Below are 16,378 nucleotides of genomic sequence, written 5' to 3'. Positions count from 1 at the left end.
TTAAGCTATGGTTGGTATGAGCTTAAGTTGGTATATGATATTATATTTATATGATATGCCAAGAGTTTTCCTAGGTTCTAGTCAGCTCCATACCTTAGAATGAGAGAGGTGGGAATCTCTTTCTGGATCTCGAGCTCTAACACCCCAAAAGGGGAGTTAGAACACTGGAAGCTGGAATCTCTGCATGCAGGGAAGACAGCGTCTGTTCAGTGCGTCAGGCGGGGACTCGAACTCCTTCTGGACTTGCCGTGGCGAGCCGGATATCCGAGGTGTGCCATGCGTGCTTTGCCAGGGCAAGTGAAGGTATATTTATACCTGGAAGGTGTCTAGGAATGATAGCATTGATGTAAAGTCGGGCAGAGGAAGACGTCATGAATGAACCCCTAAGGAATAGTAGTTCATGCATAATATATGAGTTGTTGGAGAAATCAATAATCCAAGCAGGGAAAATCCCAAGAGCTTAAGGGTCTGGTTTCTAAGAACTCGTTGTGACGTGGGATGGAAGGATGTAAGTGTCCATGCCTGTATTTGGATTGTATTGCCAATGCCTAAATAAGGACTGGGATTCTGTGCCTAAATAAGGGCAAGTTGAAGTGTGCCCATATAAGGACATGATTCAGTAAACCTATGTACGGCCATCTAAATTGACACACAGCACTTGCACCAGTCCAGACAACCTTTATGGTGATTTAAGGGGTCTTGGACAACCTTTGAAGCTCTCTAAGTGGTAGCTGTGGAGAGCAGCCTTCAGGGTAAGTCTTAAAGGAGTGTAAAGCAGCTTGTTTTACAAGAATGCAATCTTATAGTATAGATGAAATGAAAAAGAACCACACAAAGTTTTTTTAAAATATGTATTTATTAAATAACACTATTTGGACACAAAGCCCACATTACTTTAGCAAAGAAATCACAGTAAATAGCACTGATGCACAGTGGGTCCAAGGGGGGACCAAACCAAATACTGAGAAAGTGGTATAAGAACCACGACTCGAGTCGGGACAGTGTCAAGAGGATGTAGAATCGCTGGGACCCCAAGGAACCACCCAAGGTGTGTAGATTGGGAGCCCACGGAGAGCGTGTGCAGTGTGGGAACATGAACCCGAGCTTCATACAACTCTACATATAATTCGTGGTTAGAGTTTTAAAAATGAAGAACCTTTCCCAGTCTACACTGAAGAAACCCCGTAGAAGACAGAAGGTTGGAGAGGCACTGCACCTGTGGATACCCTAGCAACCAAGTTACCTATACCAGGAAAGCCGGGTGCATAGCGGTGAAGAGGTGTTGGAAACCACAGTTGAACCCAATGGAGGACTTCAGAACACTTATAGAAAACCTATATCTTTAGTAAGTGGTGCAAGCACCAACTTAAAAAGGCTGCAATGGCAGGCCTGTAGTTCCAATTTGAATGGTCCCACATGGGTGGCATAATACATGCTTCGGCCAATGGGGAACCTCTGAGGTACCTATTCCCTGGGAACATGGGTACCATGTACTAGGATAATACACAAACCTATATTAGGAAAGACTCCTAGTTAGGCAAGGGGCCGAGAGGAACTCTATGAGGGAGTACGCCCTCCCGTGGGTAAACACTGAATCACTATAAGTACTCCCGTGATGGACCAGTCAGCAATAAATATCTATTGCTAACTCAGATGATGGTATGCCCTATCTGAAGTATATAGCACCACCTAAGTGTGGGGAAGGAAGCAAGTCCTTTTTATATTATATTCCCTCACACACCCTAGTGGTGTCATGCTTCATCATCGGGACACCCTGACGCCTAGAGGTCAGGGTGGGCTCGACCAATGTTTCAGGGAGCACTTAATAAGATGATTTTGGCCAGGGGGTATAAAGATTAAAAATCTGTGTCAGACCCCAGTTTCCCTTTTTTCTTGGGTTTGGCACTGGCATTAAAAACAGAAGAAGAGGGTGTCCAGGGATATTATGGTCCTAGGACCCTTTTGCCAACATGTTTCTGTCCTTAATGCCCCATGAAGGGTGTACGGACATTCATCAGGGCATGTACCCCCTGTAAGATTTAGAAAAGTAGAAGGGAAGTTCCCTATACTAATGTGCAGTAAGGGCAGGTAGCTGCTCCTTATTAAATTCTATTGTTCCGTAAATGAATTCACTCCATCTGTGAAAAACATAAAAGAAGACGAACAACATATATAGCGCGTCAATTCCCTTTAGCAAAGAAACATATCATCAAAAATAATGTGATTGTCTCTATACTCTCCACATCATCATACGTGAATCCATGAAATAGAATGTGCGCGTGATTAGGGCATAGCCACTCGTAGAAGTAACACACAGCATTGTGGCGTATATATATTTTTAGGTGGCGGAAATTTTCCGCATCCTATTTTCACTCATACTTGTGGCGTGTGATAATTAAGGTGGCGGTATTATACCGCATCCTATCTACACATATCCATTTGCGTGTAATTATAAGACATCAGTCTTATCAGTCGAACTTTCAGTGCATCAACACAAGTTTAAAACAAATCCACTCCTAATTCATTCCTATGTGGTGAATACGCATTAACACTCTCGCATATGTCACACAATGTCGCTTACCCCAATCTAGGAGAGGATAAACATCATGTGGGACCTCTATACGTAGGGTAGCCCTGTAGTCACACACTGTGAATTCGCAACATAAAAATTGTATGCAAACCAGTGCATCCCCGACCATACGACCAAGGTTTTTGACATTACCGTTCATAGCGAGGAAGTCCAGTCCCACACATCGTGGTCGAAATATGAAAGAAAAAGAGAGAGAAGGAAACGAGGCAAAGTGGGCAACTACTCATTCGTAATCATTCTGTGTCTCAACTCGCTGCCTCGTCTACTTAAATCACACATTCATATTACTCACGCCACCAAGGGTCCTGCCCCGTGTAGACACCTATTCGGTATTGGTTCCCACAGCTTGGAATCACTCCCGTTCTCGTGGCCATGGTTTAAAGCTTCTATTCGGGCCTCGATGGATGATCCCGTCTGTTTCCGGAGCTCCGAGGCCACGCCCCTTAGCGGAAGTGTGTACTGCGCATGTATCGCTACGGGGATTATGGTACATGAAGTTTTCGTGAAACGAGTAGTTCTCATGGTGCGGACTCATTTCCCTTTAGTTATTCGTTTATCTGTCGATGTTCAAGTATAGTAATAAAACGGTGTTTTGGTGTCGTGAAGAAAATCATATGTTTGTGTCACTCTCTGTATCCTCCCAGTTAGGGGCTTGTGTATGTCGTTATTATTGACATAGTCAAAATGCATACTTTTTCAATTCCGATGTCATGGCCATCTTGAACTAGGGAATATACACATCCCTGAATCACTGTATTTGGTGTGATGGGGTTCTCACCAAAAACTGAAAACATGCCTCTTTCAACTATAAATGTGTTTTCGCTGTCTCTGCCTTGGGAGTATTTCTGTTTCTGTTGCATGGTCTTTTTTGTTTAGCGCCGGGACATTCCTGGGAGTAGCCGCGCGCTGTATAAATTCCAGATGAACATAACATAACATATACTTGGGTCCTGATTAGCAGTATCCCAGTTAGACTAGTCAAAAACAGCATCACATCAAGCTAAAAGTGGGGGTAACCATAAGAAGCTGATCCTACTTTCCTACACCCCTCTCCAAACGTAAGGACATTGACTAATCTTTCCCAGATGAGTCTTTATTTTCTACTTAAAAATATCTGGAGAGTCCATCTGCATTGTCATGGTTTCTCCCAGGTCTCTCTTCCACTGTATAGTCCATCCCCTGTAGGGAAATGGACCACCTCAAACATTTGGGATTTTCACCCTTCATCTGTTTGAGCCATAAGAGGGGCTTATTGTCCGTCTGAACAATAAGTGAGTGCTAAACAAGTATGGTCTCAGCTTCTTCAGGGCCAAGACCACAGATAAGGCCTCCCTCCCTTTGGCTGACCAACTTTTCTTTCTGGGGGTCAACCTTCTGCTAATAAAATCTTCTGGTTGATCCTGGCCCTCTGCATTAAGTTGTGACAACACTGCCCCTACCCCCATATCAGATGCATCTGTTTGGAGAATGAATTGCTTAGAGTAGTCATAAATCTGTAGAATGGGAGCAGTGCGCATGGCCTGCTTGAGATCATCAAATGTCTTCTGATAGCGAACTGTCCACTGAACGTTCTTGGGCATTTTCGTGGATGCCAGATCATTCAAAGGGGTCACTATGGACCCATAGCCTTTGACAAATCTTCTGCTGTACCCAATCAGGTCCAAGAAACCTCTGACCTCAGCCTGGGTAGTTGGAGTAACCCAGTCCATAATGGTCTGGATTTTGCTTTGCAATGGTTGAACCTGGCCTCCACCCACAAGGTGGCCCAGGTACACAACCTTGCTCAGCCCTATCTGGCACTTGGTGGTCTTGATAGTGAGGCCTGTTTTCTGCAGAACCTCCAAAAAATGTTTAGGTGATCCTCCCAGGTGGAGCTAAAGACAGCTATATCATCAAGATATGCTGCACTATAGGCTTCCAGACCTGTGAGAACTTTATTCACCGGCCTTTGGAATGTGTCAGGTGCATTCTTCAAACCAAAGGGCATCACAATAATTTGATAATGCCCACGAGGGGCTGAGAATACTGTTTTGGTTTGGCATCCTCAGCTAGTCTGATTTGCCAATAGCTGGCAGTTAGGTCAAATGTGCTCATGAACCTCCATAAGGCCAAAGTGTCAATAAGCAAATCTGCCCTAGGAATTGGATGAGCATCAGCCCTAGTGACTGCATTGAGTCCCCTGTAATCAACCCAAAACATCATCTCTCTCTAACCACCCGAGGTGTGAGGTTTTGATAACAGGACCACTGGACTAGCCCAAGGGCTTTCTGAGTGTTCAATCACTCCCAATCCCAGCATCTTTTGGATATCTGTCCTGTTGCATTCTATTACATGCTTAGGCTGCCTGTAGATTTTACTCTTGACATGTAGACTCTTACATGTGTCCACTTCATAGCTACACCAGGTGGTTTGACTGTGTCAGAGAGAACATATGCCTGTATTGATTGAGGTCTTTACTGCACTCAATCTGCTGTTGGTCATTGAGGCTGCCTGGCAAGGCTACACCATCAACTGACCAATCATGAGGGTTTTGTGGGAGGAGATCAGTCACTCTCTTCCTCCTGTCTCTCATCAGTTGCCATGAGCAAGCCCATGTCAGCCCTGTCCACAAAAGGTTTTAGCCTGTTCACCTGGAGCACCCTATCAGGACTCCTGGACGTTCCAAGGTCCACCAGAGAGGTGACCTCACCCTTTTGCTCAATTTTATCATGGGGTCTTAGAGATCTGCTGGGGCCTCAGACTCCAACACCCACAACTTCTTACCTGGCTGGTAAACAGTCAGGACATCCTTTTGGTCATGCTAAGCTTTTTGTACTTATTGGCTGGCCTCCAGGTTTTTACTTGCTTTCTTCATGTACTCATCCATCCTGGAGTGGAGACCAAGTACAAAATCCACTATGTCTTTTTTGGGAGGTTTGAGGGGTAACTCCCATCCTTCCCCAACCACAAGCGACCCCTAACTGGATGCCCAAACAGAAGTTCAAAAGGGCTGTAGCCAACCCCCTTCTGAGGGACCTCTCTATAGGCAAAGAGAAGGCAGGGCAGAAGGACATCCCATTTTCACCAAGGCTTTTCTGGGAGACCCATGATCATGCCCATCAGGGTTTTGTTGAACCTTTCAACTAACCCATTGCATTGAGGATGATAGGGTGTGGTGAATTTGTAATTCACACCATACTCTTTTCACATTGCAGTAATATAACTGTCAGTTAAAACCTCCTTAGGGAAGCCCATCCTGCAAAGAATTGCCAATTGGTCTCTTGCTACCACAGGAGCTGTAGTGGTCCTATGGGGAATTGCTTCAGGGTACCTATTGGTATGGTCCCCTACCACTAGTATGTAACTGCGCCTAGATGCTGTAGGAGGGTTCATGGGGCCAATGATATCAATCCCAAACCTCTCAAAGGGAACCCCCACCACTGGGAGTGATATTAGGGGGGCCTTTGTAGTGCCACTTGCCTTACCACTGGCTTGGCAAGTGGCACAGGAGTGACAAAACTCCTTTGTGTCCTCAGACATGTGAGGCCAGTGAAAGTGAGAGACAAGCCTGTCCCAACTTTTACTTTGGCCTAAGTGTCATGCCATGGGAATATCATATGCTAGGGTGAGTAGTAAGCCCCTAAATGTCAGGTGTATAACCAGCCTCCTGGTGGCACCAGGCTTGAGCTCTCTAGTCTCTGGGTAAAGGAATCCCCTATCCCTGTAGATCCTGTGGGACCCAGTGACATTCCCACCAGCCTCAGCAGCAGCTTGCTGTCTTAAGGGTTCAAGAGGGGCAGGTTTGCTGCTCCAAACTTAAGTCTGCCCTGGAAGGGCCCCTGCCCCCAAGAACTCAACCTGATCAGGCTCCAGTTCATCTGGGGCAGTCCCTTTATAGGGACTAAGATCATCTCCCTCAAGAGACTGATCCTCACTTTGAGTTTGAGTTCACTTGGAAGTTACCTGGTCCATTGTTCCTGGATCCAGGGCCTGTTCAGTGGATGTCAGTTTGGCTTGTGACCTGGTCACAGCAAACACATCTGCAGAGATCCCCAACATTGCTACCTGAGTCCCAAATTCAACTTCAGCCCAGGCTGAAGTCTCCACATCATTGCCCAACAAACAAGCTTTTTAGGGCCAGTTACCCCTCCTCAGCTGAAATTAACAAATGCCAAGGAATGGTAATTCCTGACATTGTTTGTATTGGTCTCTTGGTACATTTCCCCAAGAACTAATTTGTCGAAGAGACGCACACTTATCTGTCACCATTGTGTCACTGGCCCCTATGGCCCTGCAAGCAATTGCCTCTGTTCCATTGATCAAAGGCTGTTGTCTGTACTTTCCCAGGTTACTGGGACTGACAAGTAAGGTGGCAATATCTATGCCACCATCACAGACTAATACAGCCGAGCTGGAGTTCTGACTAAGCCAGAACCCACCTCAGATCCTAAGGTTGACCCCACTATTCCCTTGTTCCCTGTATCACCACTTGTGCTAGGGTGAGCAGTTATCTTAGGGGCAGTGGTGGTAGGCATTGTCTCCTTGGCTTTTGGACAATCAGCATCCTTTGTCCAATGGGTTTTTACCTTACAAACGTAACACCAAGGTCTCTGTTTGCCTTTCGCCTTGTTGGATTTTGACTCCCCCCCCCCAGATGCAGATTTTTTGGGCCTTGACAAAGACTCCTTTTTGACTTTACTCTTGTCCCCACCCTTATCTTGATTCACCACTATTGTCCTGGTTTTTCTGCTTCACCCTGGTCCTGACCCATTCATCTGCCTTCTTTCCCAATTATTGGGGAATAGTCAGATCTGAGTCTACCAGGAACTGATGCAATAGCTGATTTTGGCAATTATTTAGGATCTGCTCACTCATAATCAAAATGTATAATCCCTCAAAATCATGCACTTTGCTGCCAAGAAACCAACCTTCCAGAGCCTTAATAGCACTATCCACAAAGTCTACCCAGTCCTGATTCTCTGCGTTCTGCGTGTCTCTGAATTTAATCCTGTACTGTTCAGTGGTTAATCAAAACCCATCAATGAGAGCACTCTTCAAGATTGATTAATTGTCAGCATCCTCTTTTCTAACAGTGAGGAGTCTATCTCTACCTTTGTCGCCAAAGGAGAGCCAGAAGATAGCTACCCACTGCTCTTGAGAGACCCTCTGCACTTTACAGGCCCTCTCCAAGGCAGTTATCCATTAGTGGATATCACCCCCAACATGGTAGGGAGGGACAATCTTGCTTAGGTTCCTATTGTCAAAGGAATGTTCCTTAATTCTAGGTACACAGTTGCTGCCTCCTTGGAAATCTTGTCCTAATTTCTTCCTAGCCTTCTGGATTTCTCGGGACTCTCTGTCAAGGGCCAATACTTCTTTACTGTGCCTAAGCCTAGCTTTCTCAAGTTCAAGCAGTTGGTACTACCTATCAAAAGTGTTCCCTCCGTTACTAGAAATGAAGGCCCCTACTGATTGGTTAGAAGTATTGGATTCTACAGAGGAGGATCTAGACCTCATGGGTCTACTCTGCACCTTCACAGAAGGTTCAGAAAAGGGCATTGTTAGAACTGGCGATCTCTAGTTGGCAGAGGCAGTTACCTTAGTCCAAATAGGGACCCTTGCTTCTAGTCAGGGTTAGGAGGGACACCCTCTTGGATAAACCCTGCTCACCCCCTGGTAGCTTGGCACGAGCAGCCGGGCTTATCTTCAAGGCAATGTGTATAGTATTTGCAACCACACTCCCAGTGACACAGTGATAACACTACAAATGGGCACCACTCTGATGTATGAAAATAACGTTATCTTTATCAAGAAAAAAAATACGGTAAGACCAAATGATAAACATCCAACATATATTTATTTGTAATATTTCCCATTGCCGGTTATTAAGCCAACAAACACTTGTAGGTTCTTGCGGTATTAATGAGCAGTTCACGATGTTCAAATGATATCCTAATGCAATGCTATGCAGTTCGTAATGCGGTCGTATTATCAGACTAATGCAGTTAATAATGAAAGAATAATGCAATCCTCAATGCAAGTAATCAGGCAGTTCGTAATGCAAGAATAGTGCAATCCTCAATGCACGTAATCAGGCAGTTCGTAATGCAAGAATAATGCAATCCTTAAGGCACATAATCAGGCAGTTCGTAATGCAAGAATAATGCAATCCTCAAGGCATGTAATCAGGCAGTTCGTAATGCAAGTATAATTCAATCCTCAATGCACGTAACCAGGCAATTCGTAATGCAGGAATAATACAATCCTCAATGCACCTAATCAGGCAGTTCGTAGTGTACCTATAACACACTCCTTAATGGAAGTAATAAGGCAGTTCGTAATGCGCGAATAATTCAATCCTCAATGCACGTAATCAGGCAGTTCGTAATGCAGGAATAATACAATCCCTAATGAAAGTAATAAGGCAATTCGTAATGCAGGAATAACTCCAGGCCAATCAATGCCATTAGCGCGGGCACCACTAGGCCCCAACCACAGACAACAGTCCTGAACTTCCGAGGGCGGCCCCGGTACTGCCAGGCAGGTCCAGGCCGCTCGAGGACTCAGCGTGTCTAACGCGATGCAGCAGGAGAGAGACGGGAGCACTCCTGTACTCCTTCTGCACGCCTCCCCAGGCCGCACACGCTTGCTGCTCCCAACCGGAGTCCAAGCCTTACCTGAGGGATGTGCTGCATCGCTCTCTCTCTCTCCCCGATCATCGGTCATCCTGCTGGGCACTCCCGATGACGACGCAGGTCCGATGCAAGGCGATGCTGTAGCCGGACAGGTTACGGCGCTGCCTTCTCCGTTGCTGACGATCTTGGGCAGATTCCTCTTTTGAACATTAATCACAATAACAGTCACGGGGCACTTTCCAACCAGCACCACAGACCCTACGGCAGTCTCAGGCTTCACACGCACAAACCGATGCTGAAACTCAGCTGGGTTTCGGCCCACACAGTCCTAGGGCAATGCTTACGAAGGTCTCAGGCTGCAAAAAGCACACGCACACAGCGTACCTGAGACACACTTGGAAACATTGATAATCCTGAGTTTCCACAGCAGGGAGCTAGCTCTCCTCAAGCCCTTGGGGACAAGTTACTTTGGGACACAGCACAACGCAAAGTCCTTTCAGGGCAGAGTGACACAGCACACAGCAAAATCCCTTAACCTCTCCTTAGTTAAATCAGCAAACTGCAGGCCAGCCCCAGGACACACAGCAAAGGTCAGTCCTTCTCTTTAGTCTCTTCAGCTGTTCTTCCTTGGCAGAGGTTCCTCTTGACCACAAAGTAGTTTCAATCCTTTTCAGTCTTGATCAGTCCAACATTCAGGGGTTTCAGCTCTCATAGGTATACCCCTGGAAGTCTCTGTGTTCAGGGGGCACTGACCCCTGTCCAGACCAGTTCTGGGTGTCTCCCTGCCAGTGACACCTTCTTCCTTTGATAGTGCGGGTCTGGTTTCTCAATCACTCAGCGGAAGGTGGAGCCATTCTTTTATGGCAGCAGCCCAGGCCTCTTCACATCCAGGGGGCTACTCCTCCCCATTACAATTCAGATGCAGGTCAGCCTGGTGCTGTCTCACCTATGCCTCCCCTGGGTCAAGACTTTTCCTAGATCCTATAACATTCAAATCCAGACAGTCAATCCGCAGCCAGGCAGAGACGCACAAAATTGTTGGAAATAAAAAAAGCCACTTCTAAAAGCGTGGTTTCTAAACACACAATTCAAAAACCAACTTCACAGAAGGATGTCTTATTAAATTGTGATTTCAGGCATACTAAACTTCACCTCTCCATCTTAAGCCTATGGGAAGATAGGCTGGAAACATAATACACAGCCTTCCCCATTTTGTCCTATGGGCAAGATGGCCTTGCAACAGTGAACAACTAAATGAGAATTTCACTGTTAGGACATGGTACACAATTGAGTACATGTCCTACCTTTCACAGACAATGCACCCTGCCCAGGGAGGTACCTTGGGCCTACTATAGGGGTGTTGGAAGTGCGGGGAAAGGGAAGGGTAAGGTCTGGCAAGTGGGTGACATTTGTCAGGACAACATGGCAGTTTGCAAACTGTGAGCAGACACTGCAGTGGCAGGCCTGAGTTCTCTCTTTAGGGCTATGTATGTGGGTGGCACAATTGGTGCTGCAGGCCCACTAGTAGCATTTGCATTATCAGCCCTGGCACACTTATTCCACTTTACCAGTGACTTTACTAGTAAGGCAAACATACCAATTGTGGACAATCAATTATCATAACACTTTATACAGGGAGCACTTGCACTTTGCCCAAAGCACCTCAGTTGGCAACATAATGTCAGAAAAAGGTCTAGGAGGAGGGCAACAGGTTTAAGGAACTTTAGCCACAAAGGGCCAAGTCCAACAGGCATCCTCTTGGCCCTCTGGGTTATCCTCTGGGAGGTCTGAACTGTCCAGGTGGAATCATCAGGCTCCACCTGGTCAGGTTGAGATTCTAGGTCAAATAGGGGTTCCCCTCCTGCACTATCTTCATTCCCTGGCCCACCCACTCTATCCTGTTCATCTGACCCAGAGGCTTTCCTCACGTCATCCAACAGTAACACCCCTACAAGATAGGCTGGAAACATATTACACAGCCTTCCCCATTCTGTCCTATGGGCAAGATGGCCTTGCAACAGTGAAAAACTAAATGGAGATTGAGGTGTTGAGTGTTGGCACTTCTCCCTGTCTTCAGCTTCCTATTTGATTACAGTGCTTTCAGTTCTTGGAATGAAAGTTCACTGTATCTAGTAGGAAGAGAGACACTGGCTTCTCCTTTAATATACATAATAAGTGAGGTGTGTTATTGAACCTACGTAACCTAGTGGGAACTAAACTACCTGAGGTTGGAGAAAGGGTGTGCTAGATCCTTGTCTTACCCAACCCTAAGTTTAGTAAAACTTACTTATTCTAAGCTTGTATTTATATGTGCCTAGTACTAGTGATAGTTTTTTCAGTTAATCAATACAAAGATTTATCTGGTAAAACAATGCAGGCTTGAATCCCACTGCTGCCACAAGTGGGAGAAGCTGGCCTGGTATATGATGTCCACTAATGTACGTGGGCACCTTGCAACAGTCCTGACAACCCTTATGGTGATTTAAGAGGTCAACCTTAGAACGCTCTCCAAGTTGTAGCCGTGGAGAGCAGCCTTCAGGCTTAGTCTGGAAGGAGTGTAAAGCAGCTTGTTTTTTACCAGAATGCAAACTATAGTATAGTTCAGTGAAATTCATGAAGATGATTGGGGAAAGGTTATGCTTTGACATTGACTTGGTACCTAAGCACACAAGAGGACAGAATAGAGTATTATCCCTTCAAAGAGTAGAAACCAGGTTCATCCCGGAAGCTGGATGCACTGCACTGGCAGGGATAAACATGGATGAAGACTTTTTTGTTCATTTGTAACAAGTATGAATACTAAAGATAGAAGAAAGCTTCCTGACCCCTGTTTAAAAATATGATCAGTAAATGTGTGAAATGAGATCATTTTAAGTTAAGTTATGTACTGTATTTTTGTAACACATTTTTTTTCTTCTTTTTTCATTGTTTATTTTATTTGTTCAGATCGACAAGGGTGCAATTAAGGAATGGACTTCCTGTTGAAATGGACTCCATTGTAAAATGGGAGGATACAAACAAATTGTAAGGCTACTCTCAAGTAGTGAAACAATGATTTGTGAGCACTATAAGTAGAATAAACTGATTTTCACCGAATAATTACCCTGTTGAATTCATTTGATCATAAATCATTGTTGCAGTGAAACATTATCTAAGGTGGCTATAAGATTTGAGCCTGTGAAATATGTTAATACAACAGGTTCCAAACTGTCATTGTAACGCCATGCAAATTGATATGCACTTTACTATGTTGATTTATCCACTATATAGGGTAAATTTAGATAGTCCGTGAGCCTTAACAAAGCAGTTTTCAAATTTTTGACTTATTGACATTCATGGATGTATTGGCAACTTTTAGCTTGAGACACAACATAAAGATATGTCTTTATAATTGTCACAAATATAATAATGACAACAAGATTTAATTAGTTGTTATTGTAACTTGATGCAATTCAATGTGCATTTTATTATGTAGACCTATCAATTTTGGAATGTTTTGAATCTGAGTACCTCTCATTTACTGATCAAGTCTTTTTGTTTCACTTTTTGTTAACGTGATGGCATTTATAAATGCATTGAACAACATTACAGGTTTTGTGACCAAGACCCTAGTGTTGTCAAAAATTGTCATATTTATTTTCTGATTAATAAACATTGGCTAAATTATTCCATTTGGAGTGGCTAATTTTTCCACCACATGTGAATTTGTTACTACAAAATGCACTTTCACAAAACCATCGTGAAACAGTTTTGAAATAATTATTTACATGATTTCTTGACCTCTGACATTAAAGAGTGAACACAAAACATTATTTACTGATGTTTCTAAAAATAGAAGACAGGGGCTATCTGAAGTGTTCTATTCCAAGGGCAATTACCATTAGACCTAACAGTGGTAATACATCAACAAAGTGAGGATGCACAATTCAACACACATTATACTGAAATCAATTTGAAGTTAAAATTCACTGTTATGGAGCATAACACCATCATATGCACACCACCAGTGTTAGTAGGGCTTCTGTTGTACAACCATAACAAAAACACCTTAAAAAGGATGATTGGTACAAATTAAAAATAAAATTAAGCTCCAAACATGTGCATTGCCACCTTGAATCAGACATCTGCTGCAACCATGACCACAACCAACATTGATTATAATCCACTGTGTTACAAAGCTCAAATCACATGTTTACAGTTTCCTCAGATGTGAACACGCATGTTTTGCACATGTACCATAACTATCCATGTCTTCAGTGCACAATTGTGACAAGAATAAGTCATGCATACCAAACCAATCTTAAAAGTGCAACAATGCTTTGTTAGAGCAAATGCCTTCTAAAAATAGGTACGTGTAGACGATGGGTGGGGTGTCCAAAATGCAAATAATTATACACCACACAAAAAGGGAAAAAGTCTTTCTCATTAAATAAATCAGATGGTTATAATGTAGATATTATAATACTCAAATTGTATTAAATTGGAAAAAAGTCTTTGACAGTCCACCCTTTGCAGAATTGCTACCTAGGTGGCCATCACCATTGTGCTTTGTATCCTGTGGAATTGGGTGCCTTGTCACCTTAAATAAATGAATGAATGTACGGTTTAGTAAAGCGCATGGCTACTCCTGGGAGTGTTCTGAAGCCGAGGGTTCGCAGGTCAAGAAGCAAAAGGAGGACCAGGCAATTAGGGCAGGGGAAGATCCATCTCTTGAGTTTTTTTGTGAAATGGACTTTCAGAACCAATAATTAGGAGTTCCAAAGGAAGCTGGTAGCAGGCCTTCATAGATAGGTAAGAGCAGAAGCTGCCCCCTTTCTCATGCGCAAAAGCGTAGGCACCACTGCTAGGTCGGTAGATGCTGACCGGAGAGCTGGTTCACTGACATAATATTGTGACTACAAATATCGACCTACAAAATTATCATGACACTAATATAGACAACAAAACTATCGTAAACCTATATTTAATCAAAACAATACACAAAGATTGATGAAAAACATCAATATCACTAATATTGAATACAGAAATATCGTTAATAAAAATATTGTCAACATCAAATAAACATAGCACATAACAATAATATCAAGACTGAAAATATCAACTACTGAAATATTGCATAATCACATAAAATTTACCACTATAAAACATTAAATTTCTCATTTACAAAATAAATACAAATATAAAAAAAATCATTAATACAAATAAATGCATTTCACTTTTTAAAACATTGCAGTATTTCCCAAATAACATTCATAAACATCCTCATTTGTTTTAAATACATTTCTTAAACTATAAATAATTAGCATTTTCTAAATAAGGACATAACTGATATAACAATTAAACAGACACTATTACAACCAATCATAACAAACTAGAAACAACAGCAGCCAATAGAAAACTTCTACCAATTAAATAAACAATATAAAAGATGCAAAAAAATTACTAAAAACTATCGTGTTGTGCCTGTTAACCTATAATGGATCTGCATGTTTAAACAACAAAGACTATGGGATTCGTGTCCAGTCTGATTCCAGACACCTCCACCGGGTGTGCTCACCTGTATACCAGCTAGCTCATAGTGTCACTGTAGACTCCTCGTTCACAGGAGAGAATAGTTGTTGGCAAATATCGAACATGACAACCCTGTCCCATCAGGGATTGTGGAAACAGTGCAGTACCTTTTGCTCAGTCACTCATGCTCACTTTCTCTCAGAGAGATACACAGAATAAACGGTGGTGACATTTTCAATAAGTATTTATTGAACCAGCTTCATTCTAGGGTACAATATGTGTGCTGAAACAACTATCAGACAGAAACAGATATAAATGAATATAAGAACCAATAGAGTTAAAGGATAGTAAATTCCTACCATAGTGCTAAAACAATGAATACAGGCAGTTATAAAAATACATGACAGTAATGATGCGTACTCTTATGATGCGATACTAACTAGATGTACCTACGAAACCTAGTATGTATGTAGGTGTACAGCAAAGAATCCCCCTAGACTGAAGCTAACCCCATTACCGGTAGTGAAAGACTGTGGGACCCCGTCTTGGTCTTGAGATGGACGACCCGCAAGGGATTTCAGACCACTGCGAGCTGTAGTATCTGGGTGCAGGAACCTCAGCGTCTCGCATCAGTGTGTCAGCATGGAAGCCTTTCTCCTCTGCCTGTACCGTGTACCTGAGTCGTGATACAGAAATATCAACAGTAAGAATATTGTGGCCAAGAATATTGACTTGGAGGTAAGAAATATCGTTTCTGAAAATATCGAAGTCATTAATATCATTTGCAAAAATATATTTGTTAAAAATATCGATGTTTTAATTAGTGTTATGTAGTATATATTCTAAAAGTATGTGAACTATTTTTTGTCTAAGTATTTCTTTTGTTTTTTAATATATGTGCTAAAGTTTTAGTAGTTATTAATTTTATTTTAATAACATTTTGCATTTTTATGGTTCTGTAGCCGGTTGTTGGTTTATAGGAGAATAGGGTAAGAAGTAATTTAATTATAATAAATTAATTATTATTTTTTATTTATTAGTATTTATGTAATGTAGATTGTATAGTGTTAATTGTGGGAATGTATTTATTATTAATTAATTATTAACTAGTTGGTAAATATTATTACTTAATTAATTGGTAATTGTGTTAATTGTGTCATTGTTTTTAGGAGCTGGTTGTGTATTTATAGGGGAATAGGGTGGGAAGTAATTTAATAATAATAACAGTATTACTTTTTACACTGAACTAATATTTAGTTAATTGACATTTAGGTGCCGATTCCGATCCTGTAAAACCCGGGTACGAACCGTCGGACGGAGCGTTTTCTCCGTCCGACTCGTACCCGGGAAAAACACCTTACAAACCCGCAAGTATGATTCGTACAGAAACACCATTTCCATACGAATCGTGAAAAACACCGACCTGCTAAAAGATGCCCACAATTCGGATCCCGGACAGGCAGCGTTTTACGGATCAGCAAGTACGATTCGTACCCACAGCACTTCGCACGGCAACATTTTTACGGGACCCAAAAAGTGCCGGAAAAGCTAAGTACGCCGCGATGCACGACGAAAAGGGGGCCCGGAACGCACCGTACCCCCAACCCTACACGTCCGCACCGTACCCACAGCCCCCCCATGTACTCACCGTACCCCCAGCCCC

General features: G+C 43.0%; 1 protein-coding gene across 1 annotated transcript in view; it reads left to right on the top strand.

The window, feature by feature from the left end:
• The window catches only part of LOC146829994 (uncharacterized), a 135,976-nt gene extending 123,106 nt beyond the window's left edge, over nt 1–12,870 (top strand). Inside the window, exon 35 of the mRNA XM_085604237.1 lies at nt 12,151–12,870. Within this exon, the coding sequence (XP_085460363.1) occupies nt 12,151–12,170 (20 nt within the window). The 3' untranslated portion in view covers nt 12,171–12,870. The remainder of the gene's footprint in view (nt 1–12,150) is intronic.
• The last annotated feature ends 3,508 nt before the right edge of the window (nt 12,871–16,378 follow it).

This window comes from Triturus cristatus, chromosome 5_1 (genome assembly GCF_964204655.1).
Source record: "Triturus cristatus chromosome 5_1, aTriCri1.1, whole genome shotgun sequence".
Classification (NCBI taxonomy): Eukaryota; Metazoa; Chordata; class Amphibia; order Caudata; family Salamandridae; genus Triturus; species Triturus cristatus.
Note: the sequence above shows the minus strand (reverse complement) of the source record. Positions and strands in the feature narration are given on the sequence as shown.